The 25235-nt window shown below is 34.7% G+C and overlaps 1 protein-coding gene across 1 annotated transcript; it reads left to right on the forward strand.

The window, feature by feature from the left end:
- The first annotated feature begins 1808 nt into the window (after window positions 1-1808).
- LOC145042642 (uncharacterized) lies at window positions 1809-5331 on the forward strand. The gene is made up of 6 exons (XM_078991101.1): window positions 1809-2046; window positions 2751-3341; window positions 3442-3691; window positions 3785-3928; window positions 4016-4258; window positions 4909-5331. The coding sequence occupies exons 2-6, from the start codon at window positions 2755-2757 to the stop codon at window positions 5041-5043; spliced, it is 1359 nt and encodes a 452-aa protein (XP_078847227.1). The 5' UTR covers window positions 1809-2046; window positions 2751-2754; the 3' UTR covers window positions 5044-5331.
- The last annotated feature ends 19904 nt before the right edge of the window (window positions 5332-25235 follow it).

A 25235-nucleotide genomic window follows, 5' to 3' on the forward strand; every position in this document is an offset into this window, starting at 1 on the left:
TAGAAAGGAAGAAGTATTGATAAATAATGAAATGCGTACCTTTTTGCCTTTGATTAACCAAGATTACAATTGTTTACTGCTATAGAAGGCTGTAGAAAGGAAGAAGTGTTGATTTAGTATCGTGAATATCAATATAAACGAAGATGTAAAAACATAGATAAAACACAATAAAACCCAACTTTTGCAGGAGCGTGGAAGGAAAAATAAAAATGGGTTTTTGTGGAATATGTCATATATATGTATTGAATCCAAGTTGGTTTTGGAGGGATAAGATAAAAGTTATTTTTATCTTATCCCTTAAATGTTGAATTTCAAAATGTAATTAGGATAGATAATATAGATCATTTTAGGATTATTTTTTAAAATTTACAATTTGGATAATGTTGATGGTTAGTTAAGAACCCGTCTTTGGTGGCTGATTTTTCGATTTGAATACGAGAAGTAGTTATGATAGACAGAATTAAATAGTGAATTGTTATGTTAGGATGACATCACGAAAAATATTAAGAACGATCTAAGGGTTGAATTCAATCAAAGAAATCCAAGGGCTTAAAATGCATATACGATTTTTTTTATTGTTGCATGTATTCTAGTGCCCTGTAGGTGATAAATAATATTATTATATGAAACAAAAATAAAACATAAGTTTTTTTCATATTATTTTAGTCTTACCTCCTGATCCACTAAAATCATGTCCAAGTTGTTGACCATGTTTGGATTGTTTTTGTATGTCTGTTTCCAAATCATGACAACTTGAACACGAATATTCAATGATTCTTTGGAGGCATCTATGTCAGCCAGCTTATCAATAACGATTTTGCTGTCACTATTATGCATCACTTCGTTTGTGCTATGAGAAATAGAAGATTATTAGAGATAATTATGAGATATAGTGAAAAAAGTAATTTAAAGATTCACAAGGTTTTTGTTTAATGTAAATATGATGTTGTTCAATTAACATAAACATTCTTGGTTGGCATACTTAACCATGAAAAAAAACAAAAATAAACATTAATTGTATTTTACAAAATAATAGTTGGCTGCAATTATTGATTAATGGAAGTAGGGTGGTATCAAATCAAAACATACATAGTCTGTTGATATATTTTACTGAAAACAACAAAGCAAAAATAAAATAAAATAAGTATGAACACTTATCATATAGAAGGCTGTAGAAAGAAAGAAGTATTGATAAACAATGAAATGCATACCTTTTTGCATTTGATTAACCAAGCTAACAATTGTTTACTGCTATAGAAGGCTGTAGAAAGGAAGAAGTATTGATTTAATATCGTGAATATCAATATAAACGAAGATGTAAAAACATAGATAAAACACAATAAAACCCACCTTTTGCAGGAGCGTGGAAGCAAAAATAAAAATGGGTTTTGGCGGAATATGATAAAATTTATTTTTATCTTATCTCTTAAATGTTGAATTTCAAAATGTAGTTAGGATAGATAATGTAGAAAAATTTTTGATTATTTTTTTAAATTTAAAATTTGGATAATGTTTATGGTTAGGTAAGTTTCCGATTTTGGTGGCTGATTTTTCGATTTGAATATGAAAAGTAGTTATGATAGACGGAAATAAATAGTGAATTGTTTTGTTAGAATGATATCTTCAGAAATATTAAGAACTATCTAAGAGTTCAAATAAATCAAAGAAATTTAATATAGGAATGATTCTGATTGTTGAAATACATCAATTTGTGTTTTAATATATATAAATATGAACTTGAGACTGTTTCAACGTTAGTCCACTACCAACCTAATCTTGGCTGTGTTAAACTTAAGCACTTAAACGATAAACGAACAAAGCCGAAGATCTACAATTCCTTATCCTCTCTCTCTCAATAAATCTTTGTTTTTGTTGTCAACTTCGCCCCTTTCCCAAGAAATTTAATCAAACGTCCCATCAGTGGCGTAAGTGCTGCCATCACCCTTTATTTCTTTTAAATCCCGACTTTTAGGAACCATTTATGTGATCTTGAGAAGGTCGTCGTCAAGTCGTCAAGTTCAGAGGTTTTCATCAAATATTTTCTGGGTACGAATTTCTTTTCGACTTTTTTACGATGATTTTCTGCACAGTTTTGCTAATTTTAAGGGTTATCTCATCCAAAATATACGAGGGTATTCTTGCTTAATTTTCTGATCATGGGAACTATGTAAAACGGAGTCTACTATCGACTGTTACTTTGTAGAATCCGAACCACTACTGCTTCTCAAATTGAGATCTTGGATGTTTTCAGAATGAAACTAATTACTGTCTCATGAATTCGTAGATAGTCTTTCTATTTGGGTTTCTTGAGGAAAACGAAAAGGAGCATGGACCCAATATTTAAAGTTTTATAAGCTGTTCAAATCTTTCTTGTTCAGAGTTTTAAATCTTGCTTCGTTAACTTCAATAGCTGATAAAATGCTCCAGTTTTGAATCTTGAAACATTATTTTCGCCAATCGTAAACAATAAAATAAAGTCAACTTATTGACTCATGAAACATTATCTTCGCCCGATTTGAATATTGATTCATGTACTATTTCTAACTTCTAGCTAATCCGTGGGTGGTTATATATCGTTCTTTCTTGCTGTAAAATAAAACGATTATTAGTTCATGAAAACATACGGAAGTCCTGACACGGAAAACCAAAGAAATACTATTAAAAACCTTACTTTAAAGTATCAAGAAACCTAATTTGATGTAATGTGATTTTATTATGTAGCCTTCGCCGATATCTTTTCTTTTTTTCAGAACAATGTCACGTGGTACCCAAGATCTTGTGTTCTTGTTAGCTATAGCGTTATTGGCAATATGTTCTCAAAATTCGCAAGCTCATGTAACACTTGAAAACGGGGTGAAATCAAAGGTGTATTTATCACCTAAGATAACTCAACATCCGGGATCCGTTTCAAACAAATTCTACTACGATATCGAGTTCCCAAAAGGTCATATTGCTATAAAGAGCTTCAATGCCGAAGTTGTTGATGAAGAAGGGAATCCTGTTTCTCTTCAAGAAACTTATCTCCACCATTGGGTTGCCGAAAGATACTACCAACGTAAAGGTATTAAAAGTCCGAAGTATAACAGTAATAACGGATCCCACCAATCAGATTTCCTTGTCGCTGGGAACGCTGGGGTATGCAATATTGAAAGCGGTCTTTCCCAATTTTTCGGATTGGGATCTGAAACACGAAAAACATCCACACATATTCCTGATCCTTATGGAATCGAAGTGGGTAATCCGCTTGAAGTTCCTGCTGGATATGAAGAGAAATGGGTGCTTAATGTCCATGCAATCGACACTCGAGGTGTCGTAGATGCAATCGGATGTACTGAATGCAGGTATAAATATCAACGTAACTGAAACTTTAAAGCATTTAGCTTTTGAGATTGAATTATCTCAAAATGTAGTTAGATTTATGGATTTTCTTATATGATGAAGATGTAACTTGTACAATGTGACGAAAGATGAATATGGTCAGCCTTTGGATCCAAATTATTTGGGAGGCTTATACTGTTGCTATGATGAAACGCAATGCAAACTGAAAAACGGGGTTGAAAGTGTGAAGAGAAACCTTTACATGAAGTACACTGTTGAGTGGGTTGATTGGAGTGACTCCATAATACCTGTTAAAATCTATATATTTGACGTCACTGATACTTGGCAGAATACAGGAATCCATGATTGCTCGGTAACTTACCTCATCAGTTCATCTTCACACATAAATTTTATCAAAATTCGATACCTTTTTAGGTAAATTTTGAACCTTTTTGTTATATTACAGATTGAGTTTGATGTTGAACATAGTATAGCAAACGACTACACCAGTACCAGAAGATCAAATGCAAGTTTCCCAATTTCTGGTGATGTCGTGTATGGCGTTGCACATCTACACAGTGGTGGAATAGGTTCTGCTTTATATGGAGAGGTGAATATTTCAATTTTTTTTTAAATGGGTCGTGTTTCTTGTAATCTGGATTGATGTCTAAAGTATCAAGCTATGAACTTTATTCAGGATGGACGAGTTATTTGTTCGTCTAGAGCTATTTATGGGGAAGGAAACGAGGCAGGAGATGAAGCTGGTTATATTGTAGGGATGACCACATGTTACCCTAATCCAGGGTCTATAAAGATAGCTAAAGGTGAAGTTTTGACTTTGGAGTCTAATTACAGCAGTCAAAAGAACCATGTAGGAGTTATGGGGCTCTTCTATATTCTTGTTGCAGATTCTTCTTCTACTTTGGATGCTTCGGTTCAAGTAAGATTTCTACCCTTTATTCATTAGCGATTTTGCAAAGGAATGTTGTTTAATTTGTGAGGTTGATAGTAGAAAAATAAATAATTTTAACATGAAAGTAAATATATATTGTAATTTAGATGGAACGGAGGACGTATACAACTTTAGCTTTAATTACAAATATTACATTCTAGTATTAAGTTTGACACTAGCATGTTTTAATTTACATGTGAAAACATTTTTTGCATAAGATTATTGGATATTTGTAAAAGCTAAATGCTTCGTTTGGAAACCGGTTTTAGTCGCATCAATTTTTTTTTTTACCTTCCATGTAGTCGGTATAGCACGTAAATACCTTACATATTGTCACCGATTGCATATATAGTTCTTCAAAGTATCATGACATAAATTTGAAAACATACCTAGTAATTAATGGAGATCACATATAGCATTCTGAGAGATTATTAGAATATCTAGAAGTCTTCGCATGAAATGGATCATCGATGCAAATATTAAAAAGCCAGTTACACTTATACGATCATGTTCTTTAGCCTACAAAAGCATTAATGTTTTTGGCCGTTTGCAACACTTTTCTTATGTTTTATGCATATGACGATATGTTTTTTTTAGTTGGAGCATTTAGAGTAAACTTTCTTGGGTGTGGTTTGCAGATTCATCAAGGATCAAAAGTACCGATCTTCTTTTGGGGTGTAGCTATGTTCGGATTGGCAATTTTTGCAGCTGTTGTAGTTGCTTATAAGCGACGTAGGCAAAGTAAGGATGGGTACCAGTTTATTGCAACTTAAGCAACCTTTCTACCATATGTGACAATTAGATGCTATGTGACATGAATCGTGTGGTAAAACTATACATTTTACAGACCTTAATATGTGAAAAATATAAGGATATGTTGCTATAATAAAACTTAGTTAAGATTTGTCACTGTATGCTCACGTTTAGAAGCAGGAATGTTTTTGTAATATATACGGTTGGCATGCATGTCAAGTATCACACATAAAAGAGACAATATAATGTATAATAAAATATGGTTTGTTGCATGTGGTGGACTATATAGTTTACCACATGTTTGTTTATCTGATTAAGTGTACGTATTTTTGGTTGATGTTCTTTTAGAGAAGATACTTATAAAGTCAAAGGTTTATGGGATTACGTTATAAGTTAATTTTCAAATGAGACACAAGGTCCAAATAAATCATTATATAAGCTTAAAAGTTAAAACATATGTTTCTAAATACCAAATCAGATAGACCAATAAGGTTGATGTTGCTTTTTTTTTAAAAAAAATAGATATCTTAACCGGCACATAATAATTAAAAACTAGAAAGGGACCCGGGCTTCGCCCCGGGTTGGATTTTTGACGACGTTACGATGAATCTTTCACTTTAACAGCATTTGTTTAGATTATTTGTTCGATTTCATTAAAAGCCTAATATATAATGATTTCTAGTACATGCATACATTTGGACGTGGTCAGTAACTTCTTTCATAAGGTTCTCCGTTATCAGTGTTATGCTTTAGAAGATGAAGCTATGTGTTTGAAAGAAACTCTGAATTTAATCATCTAAAAAAAGATCCATCACATCATATATGTTGCCCAAAGTAAATAATATTACCTTACATAAATTATGGATCAACAACTTTACACGCTATTGCATAACGCTTATTTAAATGAATATGCCCCATACCTCTTCTTACAACAAACAAAAACTTACACAACAAAGAAGCTTAACAAATAATTTCAACTACAAAGAACACAAGTCAATATAAGAACGTCACCTACCTCAGTACATTTCACAAACACAATGAAAAAAACAATATGTCGTTCTGTTTTAATTGGTGGGTATGGTGGTCATGTGTTCGAGAGGGTTTTTTATATTTTCATTAAGGTTTGTATGATTAAATTCAGGGTTTTTTTACTTAATAATTTATAAGCTATGTAACAAAAGCCTATATTTGTCATGGTTTTATATGATAGTTGGATTGCACACACGCAATAGTAGTAATTACGATACTTATACATATAACATATTATAGTTATATCAAAAGGACATTGTCTTTGCTAAGATGCAGTTGATGTTCTTGGAGCGAGCGATGGTGTCATTACACTCGATAAGACACACGTTTTGGTGTTATTTGTGCTTCGTCTTCATCTCAAATATAGTATGCAGATGTTAGATGTGTCAATTAGGTAGATGTGATGAAAGTGTTGTTTTCTACCTGTTGGTTCAAACAATAAAACCCTTTTAGCCTCTGGGGAGTGAGGTTTGGAGGATGATATAGCTGGTGTTTCATTTGTGGGAAAAATGATGTAACATTTAGGTTTGGTGTTGAAGGTATTGTTGAATGTGAGAGGATATTGTAAGACTGAATGTCAATAATTGTTACATGTACTTTGTTCGTGGTCGAATTTTTTGTCATTCGAATGACTATCTTCTTTTCCTGACCTTTGGCTTTGTTTAGTGTTGGTTTGTGAAAATACCCGTTAGGGTTTCCAATGCATTTCATACGTATAAATAATATGCTAGTATATTATATTACAATGAGGACCCTATACTATCAATATATGTGACAATAGTCAAATTCGGGTCAAGTTAAAATCAAACAAAGTCAATAAGTTAAACCTGACGACTCAATTTAACTCTTACGTATTAGGGTTTACGTGGTGTATTTACTAAACAATTCGCTATTTTAATGAGAAAGCATCATTTGAAAAATCCATGTGATTGAATTCTTCCTAAGCCTTAAATGCGGTAAACAATGAACCAAAGCGATAAACCACAAATACACACTCATCGGGAGTGTGTAAGACACTAAAACATGGCTTAATGAGGTTCATGGACCTTGCGTTGCGGAGCCAAACACTCACAATTGTCACACATGAAACCTCTCTTAATCGTTTTCACTCTATCTCTCTCTATTGTCAAATCTCTCCCAAACCTCTCTAAGTATGCCAAATCTCTCCCAAATATCTCTCTGTATGAGAAATCTTTCAAAGAATGTCAAATCTCTCCCAAATATCTCTTTGTATGAGAAATCTCTCCAAGAATATCAAATCTCTCCTAAATCTCTCCAAGTATGGGAAATCTCTCCCAAATCTCTCTCAAAAGTTCCCGTAACTTTTCATAGCCTTTCGGGCCATCCTGACTCTTAACCGGGTCAAAAACGTCTTGAAACGAGGTAAAAACGCGAAAAACAGACTTAAGGAGCCGAAACTCCTCTCAGAAACCGAAACCTCTCACGGAACCGAAACCTCTAAAGGAGCCGAAACCGAGACCTGGAAGCTGAAACCCCTGGGGACCGAGCCTCGCCTCTTCTTCCTTCCCACCTTCGCACTTTCGGTCCTCCATCGCAACCGAGCCTCGCCTTCTGTCCTTCTTCTCGCACTCTCTGTCCCTTCCCCTCCTCTCGGTCCTTCTCTGCTACTTTCGGTTCCAACGACCAGAAGACCGAACCTCCGGCCAGACTTTGGATTTTTGACATTTTTCACCCATTTTCAATATTTTTCACATTTTGAGCCCGTTTTTCGTGATTTTAACGCGGGATTTTCACCCACACTCGTATTTTAACATAATAAACCCTAAATTTTCATAATTTAATCATGTTTTCATGAAAATCTTTATTTAAAGAATAAAATTTAGTAGGTGAAGTACAAGGGGGTAGAGTGTTGACTTATCTTTAACTTATGACACAAGCAACCCCTCACACCCACTCCATGACCAGCCATACTCCTCCTACCATACCCACGTCTTGTCAATGTACTTTTTCATCATTTCTAACCTTTTTCCACACTATTAGAGCTGGAACAACATTTCACACTCCTCATTTTGCTCCTTTCTCTTACCTTACCCAAAAGATCACACAGCTTTCTCTCACTATTTCTCTCTAAAAATTCAAGACTCAAGGCTGATATTCAAGCTTTATCCTTCCCTTGGTAAGTATAATTCATCCTCCTTGTGATTATTACACTTCATTCTACTCCAATCACCGATTGTTTACACAAAATCCATCACATTAATGATAGATCTTCGAACCTTCAAGACATCCTCTTAGTGTTCTTGAGTGGAATACTACATATCTCTATCATCCATCTTCAGAAATCACTCAAGGTGAGTTCACACCCCTACATTTTCATATTTTCTTATGTTTTAAGGGGGAGAATACAAGTCAAATCATCAAGAACACAACTAAATATTTCTAACAGCTTACATCAGAAAAGTTGGACTCCATTCACAGACTGTTTTGGGCAACTAAAACATTTTTGTTTTCAAAACTAGATAAGGTGCAAGTAGTTCAAGTTCTTATCTTTAAAATGACTACTTGCAGATCTCCATACGATTTTTATACTATTTATGGGGATTTTTGCAAAACTGCCTATCACTTCAAGAACCAAACCGGACCAGTCTGTCTTTATGGACGTTTTCACGTAAGTTGGAAGTCACTAAAAATCATGGAAAAATTTATGAACAAACTAGACTCATTAATCCAACTCCCAGAATTTACGGATTTTGATTTGGATCTTTTATTTAGTTTTTATAAATTTCCTAATAACAGTGATCGAAGCTGTTATAAAAAGAAAAATGCTAACATATTATTGTCACCTTGTATCGTGTTGAGCAAGGTGTATATCCTTATGTGAATGTATGTTATTACAAAAGAATGATATTTTATCTTGGTATATGATCATGCATCAGTTAATAAATGGATTTTGATATAGATATACATATGAAATATAAAGGATAACACGATTGTTATAATCAAAGTACATCCATTTTACTCAAACAATTGAACGAACTACGTTGAATATAGATTACTACGTTACCATTACTACCCTTGTTTTGATAAACTATAATAGGTATTGTTTATGATTCATCACATAACACACTCGTACAAAAAGGGTACATTCATACAAAAAGGTTCTACACACACGCACACTACACGTAAACTTCTTAACTTAAGTGGTGAAACAATCTCTCCCCATACGTCCGAGTATGGGATTCAAATTTCTGTAAGTTATAACCAGAATCTCTTGTAGGGAGAGCATGATAATTGTGTATAGATCTATATTGGGGTTGACATCCCACACCTCGCTGCTAGCTATAACCGGACCGGCAGTTCTGCGGGTGACGAGAGTCATAGGATCAGGACGTCTGAAAGACGTTGTGCAGGTTACCTCTAGTCATAGTATGGTTATAGCGATTCATATAGAGAGTTAACAATAAATAGAGTTTACGGGATTTTTATAAAACAAAAAGGGGTTCGTGTCGATTTAAAAATCATTTTTTATATCAATAAGTACGGATATCACTGTACACTTTCGGTCTTAGTATTTAAGACTACACATCACTCAGGATTTAGAACTACATACACATATTAAAGAAAATATTGGATTTTCTAAATACATATTCTATCGCTTTACAAGAAAAATGGTTTACTTCTCTAAAGAAATCTCTTATGAACTCACCAACCTTCGTGTTGAAACTTTTTCAAACAACTTGTATTCTCAGGGAATCACTAAACAGGTAACCAAGTGCTTTTGAGGATGGGACGTTAAGGCGTCAAACTTTTCATATTTTGTCAACATATTGTAATTGATTTTTGAAACATGTAATTCATACAGTGATGTAACTTCTTCAATTATATATATATATATATATATATATATATATATATATATATATATATATATATGTTGGTTGTGTTTGTTTAAATCACTATTGCATTTGTTGTCATGATACTATACATGAAGTCCTCCACCTCCGGACATTTCCGCCATCCTTGGTTTGGCGGTGTGACAATATATACCAAACCTACACTATACCTAAATAGAAGAAATAGTTTACTAACACCCCCCTCAATTTGAGCAGGATATTCACGAATGCTTAAACTGTTACAAAAATCTGTAAATAACTGCGTAGGAAGTCCCTTTATAAATATGTTAGCAAACTGGTGTGCAGATGGAACATGCAAAACGCGAACCTAACCAATGGCAACACGTTCCCTAACAAATGTAAATCTATTTCCACATGTTTGGTTCATTGGTGCTGAACTGGATTAGATGCTAAATACATAGCACTCACATTGTCACAAAACACAACAATAGTACAAGTTAAGGGACAAGACAGTTCGAGTAAAAGATTGTGAAGCCAAGAGGCTTCAGCGACAACATTAGCTACCCTCTATACTCGGCTTCGGCACCAGACTGCGATAAAACATGTTGACGTTTTCTAGACCATGAAACAAGATTATCCCCAAGATAAACACGGAACCCAGAGGTGGACCAGCGTGTTGAGGGACACCCAACCAAATCAGCATCAAAATACGCAACCAAACAATCGACATTACACGGACAAATGTAAAGACCATGACCTATACGCAACCAAACAATCATAATCAAAATACGCAATGAAGAAGCAACTTACTTCTCAAAAATCCATCTGAGGTCAGGATACCATAAACTATGTGGTTAGTGAGGAAGGGATACACGTGGATCCTTCCAAAATCAAGGCGATCGAAAATTGTTCGACACCAAGGACGCCTACAGAAATCCGTCAATTCTTAGGCCTCGTCGGCTACTACAAGAGGTTCATCCAAAAATTCTCCAAAATCACCAAACCACTTACCACCCTAACTCAAATGGGTGTAACCTTCAACTGGGGAGAAAATTAAGAAACTGCATTCCAAACGCTAAAACAGGCCATATGTAGCGCTCCGATTTTATCCCTACTAGAAGGAACGGAAGACTTTGTGGTCTACTACGACGCATCAAACCAGGGTCTTAGATGTGTGTTAATGCAACGAAAAAAGGTCATTGCCTATGCCTCGAGACATCTAAAAACACACAAGGTCAACTATGCCACACATAACCTCGAACTGGGAGTAGTAGTCTTCGCCCTAAAGATCTGGAGGCACTACCTCTACAGAATGAAATGCACTATCTTCACCGATCATAAAAGCCTTCAGCACATCCTCAATCAAAAGGAGCTCAACATGAGGCAGAGGCGATGGGTAGAACTACTGAATGATTACGAATGTGAAATTCGTTATCACCCAGGAAAATCCAATGTAGTAGTTGGCGCCCTCAGCCGAAAGGAATACAGGGGCTGTAGAGTAAAGTTATTAACCATGACAATCTATTCATACTTGTCCACACAAATCAAAGAGGCTCAGCTGGAAGCCCTAAAACCAGAGAACGTGATAGGTGAAGCCTTAAGAGGGATGGATAAGAACCTAGAAATCAAGGGTAACGGGATTTGTTATCTCATTAATCGGATCTGCACACACAAGTATGGTGGATTCAGAGACGTCGTCATCAACGAAGCACACATAACTCGATACTCTATACACCTCGGTTCAGAAAAGATGTATCTGTACCTTAATAAACTTTATTGGTGGCCAAACATGAAAGCCGAAATTGCTACATTTGTGAGCAAGTGCCTAACTTGCACCAAATTCAAGGCAGAATACCAAAATACATCGGGTTTTTTTGCAACAACCATAAATACTCGAGTGGAAGTGGGAGCGTATCACAATGGATTTCATAACCAAGTTACCCAAAAAAACGGGTAGTCTCAATACCATTTGGGTGATCGTTGACAGACTGACCAAATCCGCACACTTCCTACCAATAAAGGAAACTAACAAAATGGAAAAATTGATCGGGACATACATAAACGAGATCGTGCGAATGCATGGTGTGCCAATATCCATTATCTCCGACAAGGATAGTCGATTTACCTCACAATTATGGCAGTCATTCCAAAAATCATTGGGGACTAGGTTGGACATGAGTACAGCCTACCATCCACAAAATGACGGGCAGAGTGAGAGAACTATACAAACCCTAGAAGACATGCTAAGGGATTGTGTGGTAGATTTTGGTAAAGTATGGGATACACATTTACCACTTATCGAATTCTCATACAATAACAACTATCACACTAGCATCAAGGGTGCCTCATAAGAAGCCCTCTATGACCGCAAGTGCAGATCACCGTTATGCTGGAATGAAGTGGGTGACACGCAACTAGCTAAGGGGCAAGTCCCTAACATCACTCTCATTGGCCCGGAGATCATAAGAGAAACTACCGAGAAGATTTTCCAAATTCAAGAACGATTAAAGGCTTTTAGTGAGAGACAAAGAGTTATGCAAATAATAGATGGAAGCCTTTGGAATTCCAGGTTGGAGACCGAGTATTGTTAAGGGTCTTATCCTAGGAATGTTTGATACATTTTGGAAAACGTGGGAAACTAAATCCGAGGTACATCTGGTCATTCAAGATCGTCGCCAAGATTGGCCCGGTAGCATACAAACTCCGATTACCGCAGGAACTAATTAACATACATCCTACCTTCCATGTGTCCAACTTAAAGAAGTGTCTATCTGATGAGACTTTTGTAATTCCTCTTGATGAAATCAAAACCAGTGAGAGTCTCCACTTCGTAGAAGAACCGGTTGAAATCATTGACCGGGAGATCAAAAGAACGAAACAAAGTCGCATTCTCATTGTGAAGGTCCGCTGGAACGCCAAACGAGGGCCTGAGTTCACCTAGGAACACGAAGATCAGATAAAACAAAAATACCCACATCTTTTCCCCAACCCTCGAAGTCCCAGTCAAGACTCTAATTTTAGGATGAAATTCTCACTAATGAGGGGATGATATGACAATTGTCAATTTCTGGTCAAGTCAAAGTCAGACCAAGTTAACGAGTCAAACCGGTAAACTAAACTAGTGCTTGTATGTTAGGGCTTATTTTGTGTTTACTAATGGACAACACTCTATCATAATACAAAGTGTCACTCAGAAGTTTCAAATGTTCAGAAATTCTAAACCCTAGAAAGCACTATTATGTACCCTTCAGGGGCATAAAACACTCACAACAAGGCATAATGGGGTGTACAAATCTTGCATTGAGGATTCAAACACTAAAAAAGGCTACAAACAAAGGAACCGAGGGATCATGGTAGATCTCAGCATATCAATAGAAAATATCACTTTATTTGACATCGGGTAGAAGGACTCCGTGTAGTGAAGAGGGTATCATCGGAGGATAACCTAGCAGATTCGTTTATGAATGGACTGAGTAGGGTTAAGCACTTGCAGCACGCTAGGAGCATTGGGCTGAAAGATGATATTACTTTTGATTAGATAGTTTAGAAACATGTAACAGATAAATGTAATTGACATTTGATGATTAAATAAACGAGTATTATTTATTAGTAAAGTTACTGTCTTATGTTAATTGTTTACATGTTGTTTCATTTTTCATGTTTTGACTTCCTGAATAATACATTTATTCAAACGGTCCACAGTCGTTCATATGTTGGAAGTAGGTATGAATGAAGACTGTCATGAATTGGTGTGTAGATTGTCTAAAGGGTATTAGACATAGCGAAGGTTTGGTACAACGTTCATGAGTGCTTATGAACATGTTTTGAGCATTAGAATAAACCCACAATTGCTGGAATCACTTCATGGAATTTATCACGAGTGATCGCAAGACTATAATATCATATGGTCTTAAAACCTAGATATATGGTTTATTGCTTGCTAATTGGTTATGCATTGATAATCCGAAAACGCATCAATAAATTGCTATTATAAAACACATTGTTGTGTATGATTTGATTAGTGAATGTTAAATGCATATAAGTCGAAGTTTATATGTTCCTTTTATCCTAAGAGGGTAAAAACGATATCAGGGCCCCTTGATGATTTGGTTTGACTTATGTGCCAAGCCCGGTCAGGACTGAGTTGATGTGTTAAATTAAGTTCTATGTCAAAAGAATATGAGATCGAGAAACAAACTGATGGACAATAAGTATGACTATGTTCCATGTGATTGTCTGCACGATATCTAGAACAGAGGATCATACGATCCCTTATCTAAAGGACAAGTTACTGCTAAGATCAGAGTTCGACAGTGTCTTTGAGAGCTACAATTGCTAATCATATTCTACTTGCATTTATGGTTACTAGACTTATCCAAGTGGGAGACTGTTGGATTAGTGTCTAAGCTTGTAACCATATTTGGTATGTATTTGACTCGGTTGTGCATGGTCCTTTTAGGTTGCCTTCACCAAGGTACTTTACTGGAGAAATAATAGAGAAAATAGGTTATTATGGCTTATTAATATATTATAAGAATAATATATTAAAAGACAAATCATATTTGTTTAATTAACATTGGTCAAGAATTAATTAAGAATTAATTTTGTGATAAAAAAAAAAGTTAATTAAACTAGGGGGACTGAACTGCAATTATGTGATAGTTAAAATAATTGTGCAAGGAAACCCTATGGGATGGGGTGGACGAATTCAAGGGGTTTAGGCCTTAGAATTCGTCCAAAGATAGGGATTGTAGAATTATCCTTTGGGTTGCTTGGTGGCTAAGCAATTGTAACGCCCGTAGATCCGGGCTAGTCAATTTAGAGATAATAGGGGTCGAAAACGACTTTTTGAAAAAACATTATTTAGAATAAATAATCTTAAACAAGTTGTATAATATGTCTCAAGGGTTCCGTACATATAAAGAGCGTCGAAATCCGAGTTATAACGAAGAAGTTATGACCCGTCGAAGTTTAGCGATGGAACCGGCACGACATTGCGAAGACGTAAATAATGAATTTATGATAGAGCGACTTTTAGCCTTAGTAATCTAAATAAAAGTCGTAGAATATGTTAACCTGAGAACGTCCATAAAAATGAACGCCTAAATCTGACTTCTTATGAGGAAGTTATGATTTTTCGAAGTTTCAGCTTAACGGTGTACAGTCCAAAGTTCGAGTATTAAATCGAGCGGTTTTTAACCGACACAATCTAAAAAAGAATCGAAGATCTCGTTATTAGTAGCGTAACGATAAAAAGACAGACGAAAATAGACATCGGATGAAGAAGTTATGAGATTTTAACAGGCCAATCATGTCCCGACTTGTTAAAAATATAACTTTAAAAATAAAGTCAAAATTAGCCGACGAAGTCTAAACGAAAGTTGTAGAGAACATCTCCACCTACGCGTGGATATAAAGAACGTCAAAAACATAGTTCGTATGAACGAGTTACAAATTATAATAGAATATTTACGTATTAAAATAAAGTATAAATCATATATACGTACACATATATATACATATGTATATATATTTAGAAAGTTATCGATGATGCGGTCATTATAAGACTAATATTGAGTTCTTTCGACATTAGTTTAGTACAAATATCATTAAATCCATTTAAAATAGTATTATAGAGGGGTGTTTAGTTGTTTATATAACTAAAAGGTCATTAAGTAATTATGGATGATAGTTTTTGTAAATTCAATTACTATAAATAAGTGCTTTGGGCTCTCATATTTCTTGCACCATTCTCTTGATTCAAGAGTCTTTCTCTTCTTATCCCCCTAGTATTTCGGTCCCTCGTGATTCGACTTCTCTTTCTGTGGTTTTTATATAGTAAGGTGAGCGCTGAAGCGCTGCACAAATCTTTCTTAGAAAGATTCAGCGACGAAATTCTGCCCCTGCAGAGCCGACTCCTAGCTAAAATCCCCTTGTAGGTAAGTTATGTTTACCCTATTTTAAATATAGTTTATATTTATAATTAATATTGTTATTATAAATTTATAATAAATATTTGAGCTATTATTATGACTTATATAAATGTCGTTATAATATCTTTTTAACTACTCGCGGTACGGGAAATCTGGTTTAAAGGGCCGCATAGGGTTATTGGATTTCAGAAGTGCTATACGCTAAAATGATCCTGCCCTCTGGTGTTTTATGTCCGGCCCCTGTCTGTACATAGTGGTTGGAAAGTATTGTTTAAAGGTTTATGTAATAATAATAATAATAATAATAATAATAATAATAATAATAATAATTAGTCACGGTAAATATTAGACTAAAATCTAGCGGTAATAATACTAGGTTTCGTCGAAGGAAATTATTTTAAAGTAAACAAAGCGCTGTCCGAGTACCGAGTCACCACCTTCTCAGGTGAGTGCATAGTTACTTTCATTTTACACATAGATATGAAGTATTTTATATAAACTACGTGCTATGTGTGCATATAATCTGAATACTTGTTGTCTATGCTGGATGAACGTTTTTTTTTATACACGTTTTAAATGATTTGAATTGTATACGTATTTTAAATATACAAGTATGTTAGGTATGAGATGGGTAGATGAATGATGAAAGATAAAAGATGATGTGAGTAAACATTGGAAGCTATAGACTTAGTGCCTAATAAATAACATCGGCAACTATGGACTTAGTGACTATTGGACAAATACTGGTAGCTATTGACTTAGTACCTGTTAGGAATTGGTAGCTATGGACTTAGTACCTACTAGATAAACACTGGTAGCTATGGATTTAGTACCCAACAGCTATGAAATTAGTGCTTTATGGATGAGCATTGATAGCTATGGATTTAGTGCAAGTCCTATAACTCTGGAAGCAAAGGACTTCAGAATGAACGAATGCGGGATAGATGACTTTTAGGATAGATCCTTAAGAGTAAAGAAGATAATGGGGATGGGTAATTGGGTCGATTGTTTGATTGTTTAAACATAATAATTATATTATTGTGGGTTGAAAAAATTATGTACTCACCAGGTTTCCCAACCTGACCCACTCAGTTTATTTATATTACAAGTGTTGAGATGAAGTCACATTACACTGAGAGATTAAAGAGATGTAGATCACTGGTGTAAATAAATGTAAGTTCTGTTTATGCTTATGTTTATGTATTGACGATGACATCCCAAATGTTTTAAAACAAATTAAAAATACTTTTCTTCGGAAATGCTTTGATAACGTATTTATCATGTTTTACTGGGAACAAATTTCGCGACATTTTTATTAAAAGAGGTACTCTGATTTTTATAAAGCATAAACAAATTTGGTCTTTTCTGGCTGTGAAAATGGGGATGTCATAGTTGGTATCAGAGAAATAGTTTAAGCGAACTAGGAATAAGAATTTATTTCTAGACTTAAACTTAGAATGCTAAGTGATGATTGTGAGATGAGTGTCTGCTATAATTTAGACACGGGCACTAGTTTATTTTAGGAAAATGCCTAAAATGTTTTATGTGCTAAATGATTTATGTTATAGCTATAAAAATACCTTATATGTTGTTATTTGTTCGGATCTATGGTCTGTTGCCGACCAGATCTGGAAACCTTATGTGTTTAGGATTCTAAGCGTATGATTACGATATTAGAACTAGCATGTAACGTTTCAGAGTAATAAGGAGATTTATACGTCAATCATAAATAAGATCTTTCCTATCTTAAATTCTCGTCTCGATACACCGAATGTCTGCTTGGGTGTACAAAACAAGAGGAAGATGACAACCCGAGCCTAAGAAGGTGATGGGTCATGCATCGGTCGTTGCGCCAGCACCCGAACCTATCACAATGGCAGAAGTTCAGGAAGTGATGCGAACCATGATAAAATGAGAAAATAGAGAAAAAGAGACGGCTTACGATACAGAATAATACCTATCAGAAGATATAATAAGAGAGGTATCTTGCCTTTAGAATACGTCTGATAAAATGGCAGTACCTATAGAAGTAGGGTACATCTGAATGTACACATTTGATTGGCGGGATGATAGAATGATTGATGTAATTTCTAAAGTTTTCCTATCATCTGGAATGTCCATCACCAACCGAGTTGAAGCAGAATTGATGATTGAAGATATGCATGGAAGAAGTCCTAGTAGAGTCTAGGGAAATTTTTATGATTATTTGGACACACTCGTATGTGTTAAATTGTTTCGTGATTTTGGGACTTGGGGACTGCGAGACAATACTTGGGACGAGTATGAGTAGGTGTGAAAAGTAGTAGATGCATATACTGTCGGAAGCATGGGACTCACGCTTAGATCAGGGAAAGTCACAAGGTTACCAAGAAGCTAGTAACTGATTTCGTTTTATTCAAGTATGTCATTACCATCGTTTCGGTAATGACTAAGAAGATGATTGTTATTCCAACCCTAGTGGTCATATCAAATTGAGTACGATTACGTTGAGTATGTTATGTGGTTTAGAGAATTAAGTTCGATGTAGCATCTGACTTAAGACGAAAGATTGAAATAAAAAACGATCAGTAGAGGTATCACGAAAGGTTACTTGTAGCTAGAAATGCTACCTTTTAAGATGTGGTTAGAACATGAAGGAAGTTATAGTCTAATCTGGAATTTGACTCTAAAAGACCTGATTCCAAGCGACGCATCATGCGATGGGAGGTCATTAGAACATGACCCATCGGTCTATTATGATAATCGAAGGAAGAAACTTATCTCAAGTTTGTTAAAAGAACGAGTCTCCAATAAAGATCAAGATCACGCAATGAAGATAATGATTTGGAAGTCTAACATGAGATAGAGAGCGGGTACAAGATCGGGCACCGATTGCAGTCAGGAAGTCTTAACATTAGATACTCATTCAAAGAAACATCACAGTTACGGTTATTACTTAGGATGAAGAGATATCGTATGGAGTCATCAAGTGAGTCCTGTTTCGTTGATGATTCTGGGACGTAATCATCCTAAGAGGGAGATAATTGTAACGCTCGTAGATCCGGGCTAGTCAATTTAGAGATAATAGGGGTCGAAATCTGAGTTATAACGAAGAAGTTATGACCCGTCGAAGTTTAGCGATGGAACCGGCACGGCACCGCGAAGACGTAAATAGTGAATTTATCATAGAGCGACTTTTAGCCTTAGTAATCTAAATGAAAGTCGTAGAATATGTTAACCTGAGAACGTCCATAAAAATGAACGCCTAAATCTGACTTCTTATGAGGAAGTTATGATTTTTCGAAGTTTCAGCTTAACGGTGTACAGTCCAAAGTTCGAGTATTAAATCGAGCGGTTTTTAACCGACACAATCTAAAAAAGAATCGAAGATCTCGTTATTAGTAGCGTAACGATAAAAAGACAGACGAAAATGGACATCGGATGAAGAAGTTATGAGATTTTAACAGACCAATCATGTCCCGACTTGTAAAAAATATAACTTTAAAAATAAAGTCAAAATTAGCCAACGAAGTCTAAACGAAAGTTGTAGAGTACGTCTCCATCTATGCGTGGATATAAAGAACGTCAAAAACAAAGTTCGTATGAACGGGTTACAAATTATAATAGAATATTTACGTATTAAAATAAAGTATAAATCATATATACATACACATATATATACATATGTATATATCATTAGAAAGGTATCGACGATGTGGTCATTATAAGACTAATGTTGAGTTCTTTCGACATTAGTTTCGTACAAATATCATTAAATCCATTTAAAATAGTATTATAGAGGGGTGTTTAGTTGTTTATATAACTAAAAGGTCATTAAGTAATTATGGAGGGTAGTTTTTGTAAATTAAATTACTATAAATAAGAGCTTTGGGCTCTCATATTTCTTGCACCATTCTCTTGATTCAAGAGTCTTTCTCTCCTTATCCCCCTAGTATTTCGATCCCTCGTGATTCGACTTCTCTTTGTGTAGTTTTTATATAGTAAGGTGAGCACTGAAGCGTTGCATGAATCTTTCTTAGAAAGATTCAGCGACAAAGTTCTGCCCCTGCAGAGCCGACTCCTAGCTAAAATCCCCTTGTAGGTAAGTTATGTTTACCCTATTTTAAATATAGTTTATATTTATAATTAATATTGTTATTATAAATTTATAATAAATATTTGAGCTATTATTATGACTTATATAAGTGTCGTTATAATATCTTTTTAACTACTCGCGGTACGGGGAATCTGGTTTAAAGGGCCGCATAGGGTTGTTGGATTTCAGAAGTGCTATACGCCAAAATGGTCCTGCCCTCCGGTGTTTTATGTTTGGCCCCTGTCTGTACATAGTGGTTGGAAAGTATTGTTTAAACGTTTATATAATAATAATAATAATAAGACTAATAATTAGTCACGGTAAATATTAGACTGAAATCTAGTGGTAATAATACTAGGTTTCGTCGAAGGAAATTATTTTAAAGTAAACGAAGTGTTGTCCGGGTACCGAGTCACCACCTTCTCAGGTGAGTGCATAGTTACTTTCATCTTACACATAGATATGAAGTAGTTTATATAAACTACGTGCTATGTGTGCATATTATCTGAATACTTGTTGTCTATACTGGATGAACGTTTTTTATACATGTTTTAAATGATTTGAACTGTATACGTATTTTAAATATACAAGTATGTTAGGTATGAGATGGGTAGATGAATGATGAGAGATAAAAGATGATGTGAGTAAACATTGGAAGCTATAGACTTAGTGCCTAACAAATAACATCGGAAGCTCTGGACTTAGTGCCTATTGGACAAACACTGATAGCTATGGACTTAGTACCTGTTAGGAATTGGTAGCTATGGACTTAGTACCTATTAGATAAACACTGATAGCTATGGATTTAGTACCCAATAGCTATGGAATTAGTGCTTTATAAACGAGCATTGGCAGCTATGGATTTAGTGCAAGTCCTATAACTCTGGAAGCAAAGGACTTCAGAATGAGTGAATGCGGGATAGATGACTCTTAGGATAGATCCTTAAGAGTAAAGAAGATAATGGGGATGGGTAATTGGGTCGATTGTTTGATTTTTTAAACATAATAATTATATTATTGTGGGTTGAAAACCCTATGTACTCACCAGGTTTCCCAACCTGACCCACTCAGTTTATTTATATTACAGGTGTTGAGATGAAGTCACATTACACTGAGAGATTAAAGAGATGTAGATCACTGGTGTAAATAAATGTAAGTTCTGTTTATGCTTATGTTTATGTATTGACAATGACATCCCAAATGTTTTAAAACGACTTAAAAATACTTTTCTTCGGAAATGATTTGATAACGTATTTATCATGTTTTACTGGGAACAAATTTCGCAACATTTTTATTAAAAGAGGTACTCTGATTTTTATAAAGCATAAACAAAATTGGTCTTTTATGGCCGTGAAAATGGGGATGTCACAGCAACCAGATAAGGATAAGGACTGAAACCCTAATTCCTACACCTATATAAAGACCCTTTGGCATAATAAATTTGGCCACTTGATACCTACGGTTCCTAGAGTCGAATTTCATACCCCCTATCTCTCTATTGTCTCTCCATTTGCTCTTGGTGTTATTGAGCCATTAGAGGTACTACACTTGTGATACTTGCTTTCAAAGACAAGAAGATTCAAGATACAAGTTGTTATTACAACATAACAACAAGAGGTATGTGTTCCATTCTCCTTTATGATTTTCGAAATTACCTAGGAGCATGTTAGGTTTCTTTTGTATTCATAATGTTGTATGACTAATAGTGAAAACATAGATCCGTATCTAGGGTTGCATGCACACATAGGATTGTTTGTATAAGACCAATAAAAAATAATCGTATCCTAATTTATTTTAACATGGTATTGTATATAAAATAGTGAAATAACAATTTAAAGTGTTGATCAACACTAGTTTATGTAAGGATACTTACAATATATCCTTGGAATGAACTTAGTTTTCTGGGAATTTGGGTGAATATTTGAAGTTGTTCTTAAGAATTATGAAGATTTGAAGATTAACTGGACAAAACTTATAAATTTATGGTGTTTTCGTATGAGTTTTTTTAGAGAAATAGTGAAAGATTTTGAAGTGTAAAGTGTGAATTTTGAACGTGTTATCGGTTGAACATATATATATGGGGTAAAAGGTAATCGGATGTTTACGTTGGAATGTGTAATTTATCACATAGGTTAGTGTGCCACCGAATAAAGTTAGGGATTTCGGTCTAAGGTACCATTGAGAACTAGAGTTTTCGATCCAAGTGGTTTGCGGTCTAGGGATTTGCGTTTCGAAGGTGGGGACGTCAAACGATATCGGTCTAAATGAATCCGGCCAAAAAGTGTTTTCGATCTAGCCATTGATTTCAGTTCCAATTGATTCTCAATTGGTGTTTTTGGTTTTGGTATGGAATTTTATTCCAAATACCGAAAACCCTTTAAGTGGGGGTATAAATCACTAATTATTGAAATTAAATCTTTAGCTATTTAATTATTTGATTTATAATTTGACGTGTTTGACTTTTATTGACTCGAAATAACCGGTTGTTACAAAACTTGTTCAGAAAGTCAATGGTCAACGAAAGTCAAAGTTAACAAGTCAACTTTAGGCTGAGTACACCCAACGTACTCAGCTCATACGCATACCATACTCGCTATCCAGAATTGGGACCCTATATGAGTACGTGCAACGTACTCGAAGGAACGCCCGGCGTACTCGGCCAAAAGTCACGTTTCCATTAAGTTCTTAATCTCTTAAGTCATTTCATCCAACACTTAGATCTAGTCCCACAACATCATTCTAAGTCATAAAGTTTCTACCTTTATGACTTTCCATGTCTGGAAAAGGTCCAAAAGCCAAAACCTTAGCTTATTAATCCATTAATACATCATGACACTTTCATGGAAGGTATAAATGGATCAAGATTACAGTTTCATGGGTCCTAAAAGCTCCATATGGATAAAGTTTCCAACTTTATCCATTAGAATGATCCAAGCCACCAATATCCAGCCTTTAAGCATCAAAGGGACCAAAAGTGCATCTTTTTCAACATAATCGATTAAGCTCAAGTCTCCAACCTTCAAATCTGAACCACAATAATGTTTAGATGGATAAAGTTTCCAACTTTATCCATAACAAGGTCACAAACTTTCAAGATCTAAAGATTATGAACTAAAATGACCAAAAGCTCATAACATCCAAAACTAGCTAGATCTAACAAATGCATCATCAAGATTCAAACTTTATACCTCTAGAAGATAGATGAAGATGAACAAAGTCCATATCTACAAGCTCCAATGCAACCAACACTTCTCCAAGATGTCCCTTCTTTTACAAGGTGTACCATACATACTCCAAAGCACTTAATAACACATTCTTCTAGCTTACAAGGCTCAACTGGGGTTAGGGTTTCATGGAAGGGGTGTTGGAGAGGTGGAGGCTAAGAATGAAATGATTTTGGGGGAGTTTAAGGACTTAAATAGGGCTCAAACCACAAAAATAGGGTTTAGGAACGGATCGTGTACGCCGTGCGTACTCTTGGTACTCAGACGCCTTAGTATACCCATCATACTCCCCTCTATACACCCAGCATACTCAGCATAACCCAAAACCGTCCAAACTTCAAACGGTCATAACTCTTCATTTCAACTCCAATTTCGATGATATTTATATCCACGGAAAGGCATTGAGGACCTCTACAACCCTATCTAATTACTTTTGACTTAAAACACATCAAACTAAAGTCTATAATTCATAAAAGAATTCTGAAACATTACTTTCCCATTTACCCTTTAACTCCAAAACACAAACCGAACTCTTGGATCATACAATCTACAATACCCACATCCAAATAGATCTAAACCTTTCGTTACCAAAGTCTGATGCCTTATGATACTTGATCTTTGGACCACGACCCCAAATTTGTGAAACGACCCAAAACAGGGTGTTACAGGTACACTGCCTATTGAGTTTTAGCTAAGTTGAATAATTAGGTTATAAATTTAAATATTTTAAGTGGTTGTATATAAAACATATCACCCACTAATCTAGTTCTTCCCCAACATATTGTAGCACATTATTCTTCAATATTTCTTCAAATCCGACCCATTTCACCTCCTCTTAATCATCCATAACTGGAATACCCGCTCAATCAATCAAATATGTAAGCTTAAATATTACTTCCATCCTATTTTAAGTTCAAGGCCCATATTTCTTCAATCTTCCATTCATCAACTAGCTCATTTTGTATCATCTCCACAACAGTCACCAAGCCCGAGATTTCTCAATCTGTAAGTCTAACTGATTCTCGCAATCCCCTGACATCTTCGGTCCATATTAGTCTTCTAAAAATCTGCAATTATACTTAAAGACTAGAAAGTTCCATATATAGAAAAAAAGGAAAATATGCATAACGATTAACTAGAATTAGAATGAAATATGCTAAAATAAATTATAAAAAGAAGTAAATAAAATAAACCTATTAGGCTGGAATTGAAAAAAAAATACAAGTAATGAGTTATTCGAAAAATGAGTGTAAAAAATGCAATAAATTGATATTAAAGTGGCTTTTATGACCTTATCATTATCTGAAATTTTTTTATATCTAAACAAATTTAATAAAACAGTCTAAATAAATAACAATGATTAAGGGGTTGTTTAGCAGGATACAAATTTTTAGAATCTAAAATTTTAAGAGGTCTGAATTTTTAAAAAGGTCTGAATTTTTAACATGTTGTTTGGTTGGAACATTTGGGTTGCTATGCTTAGTTATAAAAATGACCATTTTACCTTTTGTATTTTTTTTGCTGAATTCAATGTTTATGTTTATAAAATACAATGCTCTAATAGGAAAATGTGAAAGTATGATGCTATAATAGAAAAATCAATAAAAATACATTGATATTTCTTGCATTTAGCACCATACAAAATCCAAATTAAACACAAATCCAAATCAAACATAAATAATTTGAAATCCATGAAAACAGAAAAAATACCTTGGTGTGATTAGCAAATCTATTAGAAAAAGAAAAGCAATCGGAGAAAAACAACAAATGGACTTTCAAGCTAAACAAATACATCGATAATCTTTCTCCATCATTACATCAAACATGCCCATTGATAGCCCCTCTATTTTTTTTCCAAAATTTCAACCTGCAAATCTAAATTCAGTAAGGCAACAAATAAGCTCAATGGAAAATTATACAATCATTAATGGAGGTATTTTCATTGACTTCAAAATTAAATGGATCATCATAAAACTAAAAAAAATATTAGAATACAGTGGATAAAGAAAGGATTAGGAAACTATGTGTATATGTATGTAACACATGTGTGTTCATATGGATTTCTCTCTTTTTATAGACCTTGGAATACCTATTCAACCAATTAAAGCAATCTTGAAGGCTTCTCAAGAAATTGGT

This window comes from Lactuca saligna, chromosome 4, assembly GCF_052625555.1.
Source record: "Lactuca saligna cultivar CGN05327 chromosome 4, ASM5262555v1, whole genome shotgun sequence".
NCBI classification, from domain to species: Eukaryota; Viridiplantae; Streptophyta; class Magnoliopsida; order Asterales; family Asteraceae; genus Lactuca; species Lactuca saligna.

Bases quoted from the DNA above. Each gene is read 5' to 3' on its own strand.
- LOC145042642 (XM_078991101.1), top strand. From the start codon at position 2,755: ATGTCACGTGGTACCCAAGATCTTGTGTTCTTGTTAGCTATAGCGTTA. The intron at 3,692-3,784 runs GTAACTTACCTC...GTTATATTACAG, and splicing joins CAGGAATCCATGATTGCTCG to ATTGAGTTTGATGTTGAACA. The intron at 4,259-4,908 runs GTAAGATTTCTA...TGTGGTTTGCAG, and splicing joins CTTTGGATGCTTCGGTTCAA to ATTCATCAAGGATCAAAAGT.